Source organism: Pristiophorus japonicus, unplaced genomic scaffold (assembly GCF_044704955.1).
Source record: "Pristiophorus japonicus isolate sPriJap1 unplaced genomic scaffold, sPriJap1.hap1 HAP1_SCAFFOLD_637, whole genome shotgun sequence".
NCBI lineage: Eukaryota > Metazoa > Chordata > Chondrichthyes > Pristiophoridae > Pristiophorus > Pristiophorus japonicus.
In genome coordinates, this window is record NW_027254549.1 from 72,128 (window position 1) to 87,887 (window position 15,760).

The window sequence follows — 15,760 nt, forward strand, 5'->3', positions numbered from 1 at the left end:
GATATGGCCCTTACGGTTAAGGGGATCAAAGGGTATGGAGAGAAAGCAGGAAAGAGGTACTGAGGGAATATCAGCCATGATCTTATTGAATGGTGGTGCAGGCTCGAAGGGCCAAATGGCCTACTCCTGCACCTATTTTCTATGTTTCTGTGTATCACATTCATATACCAGATACTGAAATATACAGAATAAAACCCACACTTGCACACCAGCAACTAATGGGTATAGATTAAAACCCACACTCATAGACCAGAAACTGACAGGTTCAGAATATCACCCACACTCACATACCAGAAACTAATAGGTACAGATTAAAGCCCACAATAATAAACCAGAAATTGATAGGTACAGATTAAACTCCACACTCACATACCAGAAACTGACAGGTACAGTTTTAACCCATGCTATTTTTTACCAGAAACTGACAGATGCAGATGAAAACCCACACTCATAAAACAGAAACTGACACGTACAGAATAAAACGCACACTTTTTTTTAAACCAGAAACTGACAGGTGCAGATTAAAACCCACACTTGCATACCAGAAACTGACGGGTACAGGATAAATCCCACACTCACATACCACAAACTGATACGTACACATTAACCCCACACTCATATACCAGAAACTGATGCGTACAAATTAAACCCACACTCGTATACCAGAAACTGACAGGTACCGAATAAATCCCACACTTATATACCAGAAACTGACAGGTACAGGTTAAACCCCACATTCGCATACCAGAGATTGAAATATATCGAATAAAATACACACTCGCATATAAACTGACAGTTACAGAAAAAATACACAGTCACATATCAAAGACTGACAGGTACAGATTAACCCCACAGTCATATACCAGAAACTGACACATAGATTAAACTTCACATTCACATACCAAAAACTGACAGGTAGATATTAAACCCACACTCATATACCAGAACCGAGAGGTACAGAATAAACACCACACTCAAATACTAGGGAGTGACAGGTACAGATTAAAACCCACAATCACATAACCGAAACTGAGAGGTAGAGAGTAACCCCAACAATCATATACCAGTAACTGAAAGGTACAGATTAAACGTCATATTCTTATTCCAGAGATAGACAGGTACAGAATAAAATACACACACACATACCATAATCTGACACCATCAGCTCCCGGGAGATCCAGACCGCCGTGCGCCTGCTGCTGCCCGGGGAGCTGGCCAAGCACGCCGTGTCGGAAGGGACAAAGGCGGTGACCAAGTACACCAGCTCAAAGTAAAGCTCCACGCTGTCCTGAGAGAACACTCCAAACACAACGACTCTTAAGAGCCGCCCACAACCTCTCTGAAAGGCTTGCCAAGCGCATCACCCTTTAGACTCAATTTACTGTAATTATTTCCTGAACAAGGGTGTTTGGGAACCTTTGCAGTTCCAGCTGTGGATTTAGTTTTGAATTCTCATAAGCAGCTTCACTGTCTGGTTCGACGTTGGGACCGCTGTTGAATTTCCCGCCATTCATGCTACAAACACGATTCCTTGTCGCTTATTCCCATTTACAGCTCCTGCCGAGGAATTAAGAGCTTGTTTAGGGAATGAGACTCAGATTTCAGTCACTTCATTCTCTCGCAAGCCCTTTACAAGTTTATTTTTCAATTCCAGTTACGGTCAATCCGTTTATTAACCCGGGACTCCTCGCAGTTTAAAAACCCAGAACGGGAGTTCTTACAGAGACCAGAACGGGAGCAGTGTGAACACTCTATCCCTCTTCCCTTTTCACAGAAGAACTCCCAGTTCTGGTCTCACTCCCGCCTGTGCAGAGGATCAATCCATGATCTGTGATTCCCAACTTTTACACAGTTTGAGCTGGAATGTGCCCTGTTAGAGTTAGTGGGGATTGATTGTCATCCATTACAGGCAGATTGACTGAACGTGAATTTAATCCTGATTGTAACAGCCTGGAATTTGTAAGGGAAATATGGAATATAATAAAAGGAAGTAAAACCTGTTTGTAAATCTTTGGCTAATGGTGAATTTATTAACATAATCCGCACTTTAAAAAATTATTGGCGGGGTTTTTGAAATTAAAAATTGTTCGAGGTGTGACTTTTGACAGGAATTTCTGCCCTCGTTTCATTGGTGGTCTCAACAGACAATGGGTAAGGCAAGAGATTAACATTCAGCGGTGATTTCAGTAAAGAATGATCATGACTGGAAGAGGTAAAAGAGGCAAGGGACTGGGTAAAGGCGGAGCCAAACGGCACCGTAAAGTGCTCCGTGATAACATCCAGGGCATCACCAAACCAGCCATCCTCCGACTGGCTCGCCGTGGCGGTGTCGAGCGGATCTTGGGACTGATCTACGAGGAGACCCGCGGGGTGCTGAAGGTTTTCCTGGAGAATGTGATCAGGGATGCGATCACCTACACTGAGCACGCCAAGCGCAAGACGGTCACTGCCATGGATGTGGTGTACACTCTGAAACGGCAGGACCGCACACTATGGATTCGGCGGCTGAATAACTTGACCCTTTCCCCCAAGCACAACACAAAGGCTCTTCTCAGAACCACCCACCCCTCACAGAGAGAGCAGTGACCTGGGGAATGGGGGCGAGATAGTTGATTTACATTTTGTTCTGTATAGATATGTTTTTTGCCTAGATCTATATCTGGTGTTCGGTGTTTTCAATCAGCATATACACGATGGATGGAATGTCCTTTTAGTCTTCGAATCATTGACATTTACGGGGCATTCCAGATGAAGGTAATATTGGAACAACTAATATAGTTAGAACATAAAAACATAAGAAATAGGAGCAGGTGTAGGCCATACGGCCCCTCGAGCCTGCTCTGCCATTTAACTTCCCTGCCCCAGTATCCCTTATTCCCTTATCGTTTAAGAAACTATCTGTTTTTGTCATAAATTTATTCAATATCCCAGCTTCCACAGCTCTCTGAGGCAGCGAATTCCACAGATCCACAACCCTCAGAGAAGAAATTTCTCCTCATCTCAGTTTTAAATGGGTGGCCTTTTATTCTAAGATGCAGCCCTCCAGTTCTCGTCTCCCCTAGCAGTGGAAACATCCTCTCTGCATTCACCTTGTCAAGCCCCCTCATAATCTTATATGTTTCGATAAGATCATCTCTCATTCTTCTGAATTCCAATGAGTAGAGGCCCAACCTACTCAACCTTTCCTCATAAATCAACCCCCTCATTCCGGAATCAACCTTGTGAGCCTTCTCTGAACTGCCTCCAAAGCAAGTATATCCTTTTTGTAAATATGGAAACCAAAACTGCATGCAATATTCCAGGTGTAGCCTCACCAATACCCTGTACAACTGCAGCAAGACTTCCCTGCTTTTATACTCCATCCCATTTGCAATAAAGGTCAAGATTCCATTGGCCTTCCTGATCACTTGCTGTACCTGCATACTAACCTTTTGTGTTTCATGCGCAAGTACCCCCAGGTCCCACTGTACTGCAGCACTTTGCAATCTTTCTCCATTTAAATAATAACTTGCTCTTTGATTTTTTTTCTGCCAAAGTGCATGACCTCACACTTTCCAATATTATACTCCATCTGCCAAACTCTTGCTCACTCACTTAGCTTTTCTATGTCCTTTTGCAGAATTTGTGTGTCCTCCTCACATATTGCTTTTCCTCCCATCTTTGTATCATCAGCAAACTTGGCTGTGTTACACTCGGTCCCTTCTTCCAAGTCGTTAATATAGATCATAAATAGTTGGGGTCCCAGCACTGATCCCTGTGGCATCCCATTGGTTACTGATTGCCAACCCGAGAATGAACCATTTATCCCGACTCTCTGGTTTCTGTTCGTTATCCAATCCTCTATCCATGCTAATATATTACCCCCAACCCCGTGAACTTTTATCTTGTGCAGTCAGTAACCTTTTATGTGGTACCTTGTCAAATGCCTTCTGGAAGTCCAAATACACCACATCCACTGCTTCCCCTTTATCCACCCTGTTCGTTACATCCTCAAAGAATTCCAGCAAATTTGTCAAACATGACTTCCCCTTCATAAATCCATGCTGTTACATCCATGTTACAGCAGTGACAGATAAGAAAGGTGTTGAATTAAATGATAGGAGGAAGGCAGCATCAGGGAGGAAGGGCAGTGAGGGTCCCTTGCCCTCACAGAAGGATTCCCAAGTCCAAATCAGAAGTGACCCTCAAGCAATCTCGGTTACAAACCGGTCAATGTCGCGAACATGTCGAAATCTAGATCGACAAACACAGCAGCGAGTTTGCTGTTCAGATATATATATAGGAAAAAACCTTCCTCATAAGTCCGGCCGTCATTAAACATTTTTGCATGAGAGCAGAATAGAAACAAAGAATAGAGGATAAATCGGGAGGGGATGTAATTGATGACCTCATTCAAGAATTTGTAATTGTGGCGAGCATTAAATCTGATTGGTCTCTTTATACATCCAATCAGAGAGATACAGAACAATGGAAATTGACAATGCAGCCAATGAACCAATCACAGTCATTGCCTTCACCCATCCCTCATTAGCATAGGGTTGTGGGGCTTCCGATATAATGCTAGCCTGGAGCAGAATTTCCTTCATATCTGTGCCTGACTGAACAAGACAATTCCTGAGGAAAAGAAACCAGCTTCAGACAGACATCACCTGCTGCTGGAGGGCCATCAACTCGGTCAAAGACGCTCTTTGGTCTTGCCGAAACTTGCTGGTCTTCCAGAACAAGGAGATGACCACGTCCGCATGTTGCAGACTGGCGCAATCCAAGATCCAGGAATACGTGCTGAGGGACGCACTGAAAATTGGTGCAGTCGCCGCAAAGGCACGGTGGGGAAGGGCCACAGTCTAAATCCCTTCCGCCACGGAAAACCCGGGGGCAGAAATCAGCACCAAACTCCCTCGGGCTGTATTTGTAATTTACACTTTGTGTACATAGAGCACCAAATCTGTAAACACCAATGTCGTGTCATGTACAATGCAAGGTGTGTTATGAAATGCATGTTTGAAAAGAAAAAAATGTAAATGTACCGTCACCCATTCCGGGCACTGTATTGTAACACATAAAATGTAATTTGTGTAAATGTACCACAATGTACCCTGTTAATTGTACTGAATCGCAGTTGAACAGAAAAACGAGAAATGTAACGAACGGAACTGCCGTCAGCACCCAGATGTATTGTATGGGATTGCTGACCGCAGCAAAATGTAATGAAATGCCCTTGAATGTACTGTACAGATTCTTTTTATGAATAAAGTATATTTTGAAATTTAAAAAAAAGAAACCAGCTTTGAAAAAAGGTGCCAAGAAAGCCATCAAGAAAACACCACCGAAGGGCGGCAAGAAGCGCCGAAAGTCAAGGAAGGAGAGTTATGCTATCTACATCTACAAAGTGATGAAGCAGGTTCACCCCGACACCGGCATCTCCTCCAAGGCCATGGGCATCATGAATTCGTTTGTGAACGATATTTTTGAGCGCATCGCGAGTGAGGCTTCCCGCCTGGCCCAAAACAACAAGCGCCGCACCATCAGCTCCTGGGAGATCCAGACCGCCGTGCGCCTGCTGCTGCCCGGGGAGCTGGCCAAGCACGCCGTGTCGGAAGGGACAAAGGCGGTGACCAAGTACACCAGCTCCAAGTAAAACTCCACGCTGTCCTGACAGAACAAACCCCAAACACAACGGCTCTTTTAAGAGCCACTCACAACATCATTGAAAGAGCTGCACAAACACATCACCCTTTAGACTGAATTTACTGTAATTATTTCCCGAACAAGTGTGTGTGAGAACCTTTGTAGTTCCAGCTGTAGATTTAGTTTTGAATTCTCATAAGTAGCTTCACTGACCGGCTTGACCTTGGCGTCGCTGGAATTTCCTGCAGTGAGTAAACTACAAATATGGTGCCTGGTCGCTTTCCCTTTGTTCTCAGACCCGTTCATTCACAGCGCCTGCTGACGAATTTATTTTTGGGGGGCAGGGAAACTCCGATTTCAGTCACATTCTCACTCAAGTCCTTTTCACTTTTTTAAAAATTCCGTTCCCGCTCTGTCTGTTTATTAACCCGAGAGTCCCCGCAGTGTAACAACCCAGAATGGGAGTTCTTAGAGACTAGAACAGGGGCAATTTGAACACTGTCCCTCTTTTTACAGAAGGAATCTCAGTTCTGGTCTCACTCCCACAGCAGCTCCTGTGAAAAGATGGAGCTGGAATGTGTCCCGTTACAGAATCAGTGGGGACTGAGTCCCGCCCGTTACAGACAGTTTGAAACTGAAGCCGAATTTAATCCTGATTGTTACAGGCTGGAATTTGCAAGTAATGAGACAAAAGGAAACAATTATTACATGTAATAAGACAAAAGGAAACAAAAAGTGCTTTGAAGTATTTGGCTAATGGTGAAGTTACTAACATAATCTGCAATTTTACAATTATTGGCGGAGTTTTTGAATTAAAAAAATCGTTAAGTTCTGACTGTTGAGAACCAGTAATTTCCACCCTCCTTTCATTGGTGGACGAAGCAGGCTGTGATTGGGAATCGGAAATGACCAATGAAATTCACCACAGAGTCACCAATCACAAGTTCGCTCCCTGCATCCCTCCAGAAGCTATAAGAAGGGCAGATGTGGGAAGAGTTTCTGATTCTTTCTCTAAACCTGTGGATTGTGGAAATGTCGAAGAGGAAAAACCGGCGGAAAAGCTCAGGCCAAGGCCAAGTCTCGCTCCTCCCGGACCGGTCTGCAGTTCCCTGTGGGCCGTGTTCACAGGCTCCTGCGAAAGGGGAACTACGCTGAGCGTGTGGGTGCCGGAGCCCCGGTCTACATGGCTGCTGTGCTCGAGTATCTGACCGCTGAAATCCTGGAGCTAGCCGGCAATGCGGCCCGCGACAACAAGAAGACCCGTATCATCCCCAGACACCTGCAGCTGACCATCCGCAATGACGAGGAGCTCAACAAGCTGCTGGGAAAGGTGACCATCGCTCAGGGCGGGGTGCTGCCTAATATCCAGGCTGTGTTGCTGCCCAAGAAAACCACCACTTCTTCCAAGAGCAAATAAAGCAGACAAGATTTAATCTAATAACTTAAAGGCTCTTCTCAGAGCCACCCACAGTTTCTGAAAGGGCTGCTTACTGTCTTAATGGAGACCTTGAGTTCAAGTACCAATAAATTGGTCTGTTTCAGACCTGTATGCGGGAATTTTCAGTACCTGGTATCTGCATTACGGTTCTGTGCTCACACAAACTCTCTTCCAGTTAGCAGCGAATAATTGAACGACAGTTATCAGGGACTCAAAAATTGTATAAAGGCCACAACCAGTTCCCTAAATGTTCTTTAGTCTTTCAATGAAAACTGTATGAAGAGATTCATAGAAAATAGGTGCAGGAGTAGGCCATTTGGCCCTTCGAGCCTGCACCACCATTCAATATGATCATGGCTGATCATTCCATCAGTACCCCTTTCCTGCTTTCTCTCCATACCCCTTGATCCCATTAACTGTAAGGGCCATATCTAACTACCTCTTGAATATATCCAATGAACTGGCATCAACAACTCTCTGCGGTAGGGAATTCCACAGGTTAACAACTCTTGAGTGAAGAAGTTTCTCCTCATCTCAGTCGTAAATGGCCTACCCCTTATCCTAAGTCTGTGTCCCCTGATTCTGGATTTCCCCAATATCGGGAACATTCTACCCGCATCTAACCTGTCCCATCCCGTCAGAATCGTATATATTTCTATGACATCCCCCCCTTATCCTTCTAAACTCCAATGTATAAAGGCCCAGTTGATCCAGTCTCTCCTCATATGTCAGTCCTACCATCCCAGGAATCAGTCTGATGAACCTTCGCTGTACTCCTCAATAGCAAGAACGTCCTTCCTCAGATTAGGAGACCAAAACTGAACACAATAGTCCAGGTGAGACCTCACCAAGGCCCTGTACAACTGCAGTAAGACCTCCCTGCTCCTATACTCAAATCCCCGAGCTATGAAGGCCAACATACCATTTGCTTTCTTCACCGCCTGCTGTAACTGTATGCTAACATTCAATGACTGATGAACCATGACACCCAGGTCTGGTTGCACTTCCCTTTTTACTAATCCGCCACCATTCAGATAATATTCTGTCTTTGTGTTTTTGCCCCCAAAGTGGATAACCTCACATTTATCCACATTATACTGCATCTGCCATGCATTTGCCCACTCATCTAACCTGTCCAAGTCACCCTGCAGCCTCCAAGCATCCCCCTCACAGCTCAAACCGCCACCCAGTTTAGTGTCATCTGCAAACTTGGAGATATTACACTCAATTCCTTCATCCAAATCATTGATGTATATTGTAAAGAGCTGGGGTCCCAGCACCGAGCCCTGCGGCACTCCACTAGTCACTGCCTGCCATTCTGAAAAGGATCCATTTATCCCGACTGTCTGCTTCCTATCTGCCAACCAGTTCTCTAACCACGTCAGTACATTACCCCCAATACCATGTGCTTTGACCTTGCACACCAATCTCTTGTGTGGGACCTTGTCAAAAGCCTTTTGAAAGTCCAAATACACCACATCCACTGGTTCTCACTTGTCCATTCTACTAGTTACATCCTCAAAAAATTCCAGAAGATTTGTCAAGCATGATTTCCTCTTCATAAATCCATGCTGACTTGGACCGATCCTGTCACTGCTTTCCAAATACGCTGCTATTTCATCCTTAATAATGGATTCCAACATTTTCCCCACTACTGATGTCAGGCTAACCGGTCTATAATTACCCGCTTTCTCTCTTTCTCTCTTCCTCCCTTTTTAAAATGTGGCGTTACATTAGCTACCCTCCAGTCCATAAGAACTGATCCAGAGTCGATAGATTGTTGGAAAATGATCACCAATGCATCCACTATTTCTAGGGCCATTTCCTTAAGTATCTGGGATGCAGACTATCAGGCCCCAGGGATTTATCGGCCTTCAATCCCATCAATTTCCCGCCTAATAAGGATATCCTTCAGTTCCTCCTTCTCACTAGACCCTCGGTCCCCTAGTACTTCCAGAAGGTTATTTGTGTCTTCCTTCGTGAAGACAGAACCAAAGTATTTGTTCAATTGGTCTGCCATTTCTTTGTTCCCCATTATAAATTCACCGGAATCCGACTGCAAGGGATCTACATTTGTCGTCACTAATCTTTTTCTCTTCACATATCTATAGAAGCTTTTGCAGTCAGTTTTTATGTTCCCGGCAAGCTTCTTCTCATACTCTATTTCCCCCCTCTTAATTAAACCCTTTGTCCTCCTCTGCTGAATTTTAAATTTCTTCCACTCCTCAGGTTTGTTGCTTTTTCTGGCCAACTTATATGCCTCTTCCTTGGATTTAGCACTATCCCTAATTTCCCTTGTTAGCCGCGGTTGAGCCACCTTCCCCATTTTATTTTTACTCCATACAGAGATGTACAATTGCTGAAGTTCATCCATGTGATCTTTAAATGTTTGCCATTGCCTATCCACCGTCAACCCTTTAAGTGTCATTTGCCAGTCTATTGTAGCCAATTCATGTCTCAAACCATCGAAGTTACCTTTCCTTAAGTTCAGGACCCTTTTTCTGAATTAACTGTATCACACTCCATCTTAATAAATAATTCTATCATGTTATGTCCATTCTTCCCCAAGGGGTCTCGCACAACAAGATTGCTAATTAGTCCTTTCTCATTACACATCACCCAGCCTAGGATGGCCAGCTCCCTAGTTGGTTCCTCGACATCTTGGCCTAGAAAACCATCCCTAATACACTCCAGGAAATCCTCCTCCACCGCATTGCTACCAGTTTGGTTAGCCCAATCAATATGTAGATTAAAGTTACCCATGATAACTGATGTATTTTTATTGCATGCATCCCTAATTTCTTGTTTGATGCTGTCCCCAACCTTACTACTACTGTTTGGTGGTCTGTACACAACTCCCACTAGCGTTTTCTGCCCCTTGGTATTCTGTAACTCCATCCATACCGATTCTACATCATCCAAGCTAATGTCCTTTCTTACTATTGCATTAATTTCCTCTTTAACCAGCAATGCCACCCCGCCTCATTTTCCTTTCTGTCTATCCTTCCTAAATGTTGAATACCCCTGGATGTTGAGTTCCCAGCCTTGGTCACCCTGCAGCCATGTCTCTGATGCCAATTACATCATACCCGTCAACTGCTATCTGCACAGTTAATTTGTCTACCTTATTCCAAATACTCCTTGCATTGAGGCACAGAGCCATCAGGCTTGTCTTTCTAACACTCTGTGCCCCTTTAGAATGTTGGTGTAATGTGGCCCTTTTTGCTTTTTGCCTTAGGTTTCTCTGCCCTCCACTTTTACTTTGCTTCTTTGTATCTTTTGTTTCTGCCCCCATTCTACTTCCCTCTGTCTCCCTGCATCGGTTCCCATCCACCTGCCATATTAGTTTAACTCCTCCCCAACAGCACTAGCAAACACTCCCACTTGGACATTGGTTCCAGTCCTGCCCAGGTGCAGACCTCCGGTTTGTACTGCTCCCACCTCCGCCAGAACCGGTTCCAATGTCCCAAAATTTGTATCCCTCCCTTGTGCACCACTCCTCAAGCCACGTATTCATCTGAGTCAGCGATTGTTAAAATGGCCTAGTTTAATTCTGGTCTGGTTTGAGAGTTCGAATGCTGGTTCTATTCCCGGGAGCTCCGGCCGTTCCCGGGCTGTGTATTGCTCTCCTAAGCCGGTCATTTTAGACCTACACTGAGCAGCCAAGCGCAAGACGGTCACTGCCATGGATGTGGTTTACACTCTGAAACGGCAGGGCCGCACTCGCTGGATTCAACGTGTCCCTCTCCCCCAAGCACAAAGCAAAGGCTCCACTAAGTTGCACCCACTGCCTCGCAGTAGGGGGAAGGAGAGATAGTTGATTAACATTTTGTTCTGTATAGATATATATTTTTCGCCAAGGTCTATATATTTTAAATCAGCATATGCACGATGGACGGAATATCCTTTTAGTTTCAGAATTATAGACATTTATCGTCGAAGCTTACAACACGGAATGAGGCCACTTTGGCCCATCGTGTCCGTGCCGGCCAACAAAAGGCTATCCAGCCGAATCCCGCTTTCCAGCTTTAGGTCCGTAACCCTGCAGGTTACGGCACTTCAAGTGAACCTCCAAGTAGTTTTAAATAACGTAAGGGTTTCTGCCTCTACCTCCCTTTCAGGCAGTGTGTTCCAGACCCCCACAACCCTCTACGTGAAGACATTTCCCCTCGAACCTTCGACCAATTACTTTAAATGTATGCCTCCTGTGGTGAGGGAAATAGGCCCTTTACGGCACAGAAGGTATGGCATATTTCAGGTGAAGGTAATACTGAAACAACTAATGTAGTTACAGCAGTGACCGATAAGAAAGGTTAAATTAAACGGTGGGAGGAAGGCAGCATCAGGTCGGAAGGACAGTGAGGGTCTTTTGCCCTCATAGAAGGACTTCCAAATCCTGACCAGAAGTGACCCTCAGACAATCTTGGTTATAAACGGGTCAATGTCTGTCGAACATGTAGATATCTCGATCGATAAAGAAGAGTATGGCTCGGGAGGGGATGTAACTGATGACCTACCTCAAGCATTTGAGATTGTGGCGAGCAGTAAATCTGATTGGATGTTTAAAGAGACCAATCAGAGATACAGAACAATGGAAATTGACAACGCAGCCAATGAACCAATCACAATCGTTGCCTTCACCTATCCATCATTAGCATAGGGCTGTGGGCGGGCTGTGGAGCTGCCTATATAATGCGAGCTCCGAGCTGAAATTTTTTCATATCTGGACCGGACCGAACAAGACGATGCCTGAGGAAAAGAAAACAGTTACTTCCAAGAAAGGCGCCAAGAAAGTTAAGAAAACACCACCGAAGGGAGGCAAGAAGCGCAGAAAGTCGAGGAAGGAGAGTTACTCTATCTACATCTACAAAGTGATGAAGCAGGTTCATCCCGACACTGGCATTTCCTCCAAGGCCATGGGCATCATGAACTCATTTGTGAACGATATTTTCGAGCGCATTGCGGGTGAGGCTTCCCGCCTGGCCCATTATAACAAGCGATCCACAATCAGTTCTCGGGAGATCCAGACCGCCGTGCGCCTGCTGTTGCCCGGGGAGTTGGCCAAGCACGCCGTATCGGAAGGGACAAAGGCGGTCACTAAGTACACCAGCTCTAAGTAAAACTCCACGCTGTCCTGACAGAACAAACCCCAAACACAACGGCTCTTTTAAGAGCCACCCACAACGTTTCTGAAAGAGCTGCACAAACGCATCACCCTTTAAACTCAATTTACTGTCGTTATTTTCTGAGCAAGTGTGATGACATTTAAAGTTCCAGCTGTAGATTTAGATTTGAATTCTCAGATAGCGGTTTTACTATCCGGTTCAACCTTAGCTTCGCTGATGAATTTTCCTCCCAATAAACTGTACACACTGTCCCTGGTCGCCTGCCAATTAATTATGATCTTGTTTTAGAGGATGAAACAAAGACTTCATTCTCTCTCAAGCCCTTTACAATATAAAAAAAATTCTAGTTCGGGTCAGCCCGCTTATTAATCCGAGATTCCGAGTGCAACAGCCTAGACTGGGAGTTCTTACAGAGACCAGAACAGGGAGTTTGAACCCTGTGTCCCTCTTCTCTTTTCACAGAAGGACTCCCAGTTCTGGTCTCACTCCCGCCTGTGCGGAGGATCGATCCATGATCTGTGATTCCCAAATTGTACAAAGATTGAGCTGGAATGTGTCCTGTTACAGAATGTTTGAAACTGAACCCGAATTTAAACCTGATTGTAACACCCTGGAATTTGGAAGGTAATATGGAATACGGCAATAGGAAATAAAAAGTGTTTGGAAATCTTTGGCTAATGGTGAATTTATTAATTTAATCCGCATTGTAAAAATTATTGGCTGGTTTTTTGAAATTGAAGATTCGTTGGAAGTCGAACAGTAATTTTCGCCGTCTTTCCATTGGCGGGCTAAACAGACGATGATTGGTCAGCGGAAAAGACCAATGAAATCCACCGCAGAGCGACCAATCACAAGTTCGTTCCCTGCATCCGTCCAGAAGCTATAAGAAGGGCAGATGTGGGAGGAGTTTCTCATTCTTGTCTGAACTTGTGGACCGTGGAAATGTCTGGAAGAGGAAAAACTGGCGGTAAAGCTCGGGCCAAGGCCAAGTCTCGCTCCTCCCGGGCCGGACTGCAGTTCCCTGTGGGCCGTGTTCACAGGCTCCTGCGAAAGGGGAACTACGCTGAGCGTGTGGGTGCCGGAGCCCCGGTCTACATGGCTGCTGTGCTCGAGTATCTGACCGCTGAAATCCTGGAGTTAGCCGGCAACGCGGCCCGCGACAACAAGAAGACCCGCATCATCCCTAGACACCTGCAGCTGGCCATCCGCAACGACGAGGAGCTCAACAAGTTGCTGGGAAAGGTGACCATCGCTCAGGGTGGGGTGCTGCCTAATATCCAGGCTGTGTTGCTGCCCAAGAAAACCACCACTTCGTCCAAGACCAAGTAAAGCGGACAAGATTTAATCTAATAACCCAAAGGCTCTTTTCAGAGCCACCCACAGTATCTTTGAAAGGGCTGCTTACTGTCTTAATGCAGTCAGTCATTTAATTCATGTACCGATAGATGGGCCTGTTTTAGACCTGTAAATATAGAAAATAGGTGCAGGAGTAAGCCATTCGGTCCTTCGAGCCTGCACCACCATTCAATAAGATCATGGCTGACCATTCCCTAAGTACCCCTTTCCTGCTTTCTCTCCATACCCCTTGATCCCTTTAGCTATAAGGGCCGCATCAAACTCCCTCTTGAATATATCAAACGAACTGGCATCAACAACTCTGCCGTAGGGAATTCCACAGGTTAACAACTCTTGAGTGAAGAAGTTTCTCCTCATCTCAGTCCTAAATGGCTTACCCCTTATCCGTATGAGAGTTTTCAGTTCCCAGTATCTGCATTACGGTTCTCTGCTCACACATACACGCTTCCTGTTAACAGCGAATTGTCACTCAACAATTGTATAAATACCGCTACCGGTTCTTTAAATATTCTTTAATCTGTCTGAAAACTAGAGAGTCGTCGGTGATGAATTAATGTAGTAATAAAAGGGCCTAGTTTAATTCTGGTCTGGTGTGAGATAAGTTTGAATGCTGGTTCTGTTCTCGGGAGCTCCGGCCGTTCCCGGGCTGTGTATTTCTCTGCTAAGCCGGTCAGTTTAGACCGCACTGCATCAGCGAGCGATGTACACACACAGGACCCGGGTCAATTGCAGTCCTTCCCAGATCTGCCTGCCCCCATTCTCCGACAACGCCGAATGGGGAAATCTGTGCTCTGCCCCGGGGAACTCGAGGTCAGAGCGACGCAAAGCCGATGTCAGTTTCTGAAAATATTAAAGGGCTCATTAATTAATCGTCAATAACTCCCATGTGAAGGGAGCTGGTATATGAACACACGATCAGTAATCAGTCCACCGCACTCTGCCCGTCCCTACAATGGGTTAATGAACACGAAGCTTTGGTTACAAGAGATCGTAGCTCTTTCCTTTGCTGATTTGGTGGCTCTGAGAAGAGCCGTTGTTGCACTTGGTGCCGAAGCTTCGAGCCGAGGCAGGGGGAGTCTAGGCGCGCTCCCCGCGGATGCGGCGAGCCAGCTGGATGTCTTTGGGCATGATGGTGACTCGCTTGGCGTGGATGGCGCACAGGTTGGTGTCCTCAAAGAGCCCCACCAGGTAAGCCTCGCTGGCCTCCTGCAGGGCCATGACGGCCGAGCTCTGGAAGCGCAGGTCGGTCTTGAAGTCCTGAGCGATCTCCCGCACCAGGCGCTGGAAGGGCAGTTTGCGGATCAGCAGCTCAGTGGATTTCTGGTAGCGGCGGATCTCCCTCAGAGCCACGGTGCCGGGTCGGTAGCGATGAGGCTTCTTCACTCCGCCTGTGGCCGGAGCGCTCTTCCGGGCCGCTTTGGTCGCCAACTGTTTGCGAGGAGCTTTCCCTCCGGTGGATTTGCGCGCTGTCTGCTTGGTCCTGGCCATTTTCCTGAACGGATCTCAGCACAATCTGGGACACATAGATTGTTAATGCAGAATGGCCTCTGGGGCCTCCTTTTAAAGTGTGTGAGGGTCCGCCCCGGGGATGTGATTGGCGGTCAGGCTCCAGCCAATCAAGTTTGACCCAAGCACCGAGAGTGAAAATGAAGGGCGGGGATTACTGGGCCCTGATTGGCTGAACTGAAACTGACAGTTCGTTAATTTCAAAAAGCCCGCCAATTTCACAGGATCAACCAACAGAGATTAAATAAAATCTAATTTCCCGCCAGCAATTTAAGAATCCGCTCCTTATAACGGCGATTGTGCCCCATTATAAGTCACCAATCCCATTCTCTGTAACATTCCGGTTTGAATTATGTTCTATTCCCTGATCGGTCTGTACAGGGCGGGAATAAATCCCCGGTCACTGCTTCCTGTAAACACAAAGTCCCGCATCGATCCCGCCAGTGCCATACCATTTAATCGATTCTCACACAGAAACCTCACATGACAGGAATTATGTGAGGAGACTGTGTATCCCGCCCGGTAATTATGACTGTCAGCCGGAGTTTCTGATCTCTCATATTTACAATAGTTGTAAAATATTTAATTCCCATATTCCTACAGCGACTACACTCTCAAAGTACTTCATTGGTGTTGAGACATTGGTCGTGAAAGGCGCTATATAAATCCAAATCTTTCTTTCCATTAATTAAACAGCCGAAACCAT

General features: G+C 45.8%; 2 protein-coding genes and 1 pseudogene across 2 annotated transcripts; all 3 read left to right on the plus strand.

Annotated features, from left to right (window-relative positions):
* The first annotated feature begins 2,199 nt into the window (after positions 1-2,199).
* On the plus strand, positions 2,200-2,509 carry LOC139255811 (histone H4-like; annotated as a pseudogene).
* A 188-nt stretch (positions 2,510-2,697) lies between these two features.
* Positions 2,698-5,638, plus strand: LOC139255815 (histone H2B 1.2-like). Its single transcript, XM_070874004.1, has 2 exons — positions 2,698-2,754; positions 5,279-5,638. The coding sequence occupies exons 1-2, from the start codon at positions 2,698-2,700 to the stop codon at positions 5,636-5,638; spliced, it is 417 nt and encodes a 138-aa protein (XP_070730105.1).
* Positions 5,639-11,810: 6,172 nt separating this feature from the next.
* LOC139255814 (histone H2B 1.2-like) lies at positions 11,811-12,309 on the plus strand. The gene has a single exon (XM_070874003.1). It carries the CDS (start codon positions 11,812-11,814, stop codon positions 12,184-12,186), a length of 375 nt encoding a protein of 124 aa, XP_070730104.1. The 5' UTR covers position 11,811; the 3' UTR covers positions 12,187-12,309.
* Positions 12,310-15,760: the final 3,451 nt, after the last annotated feature.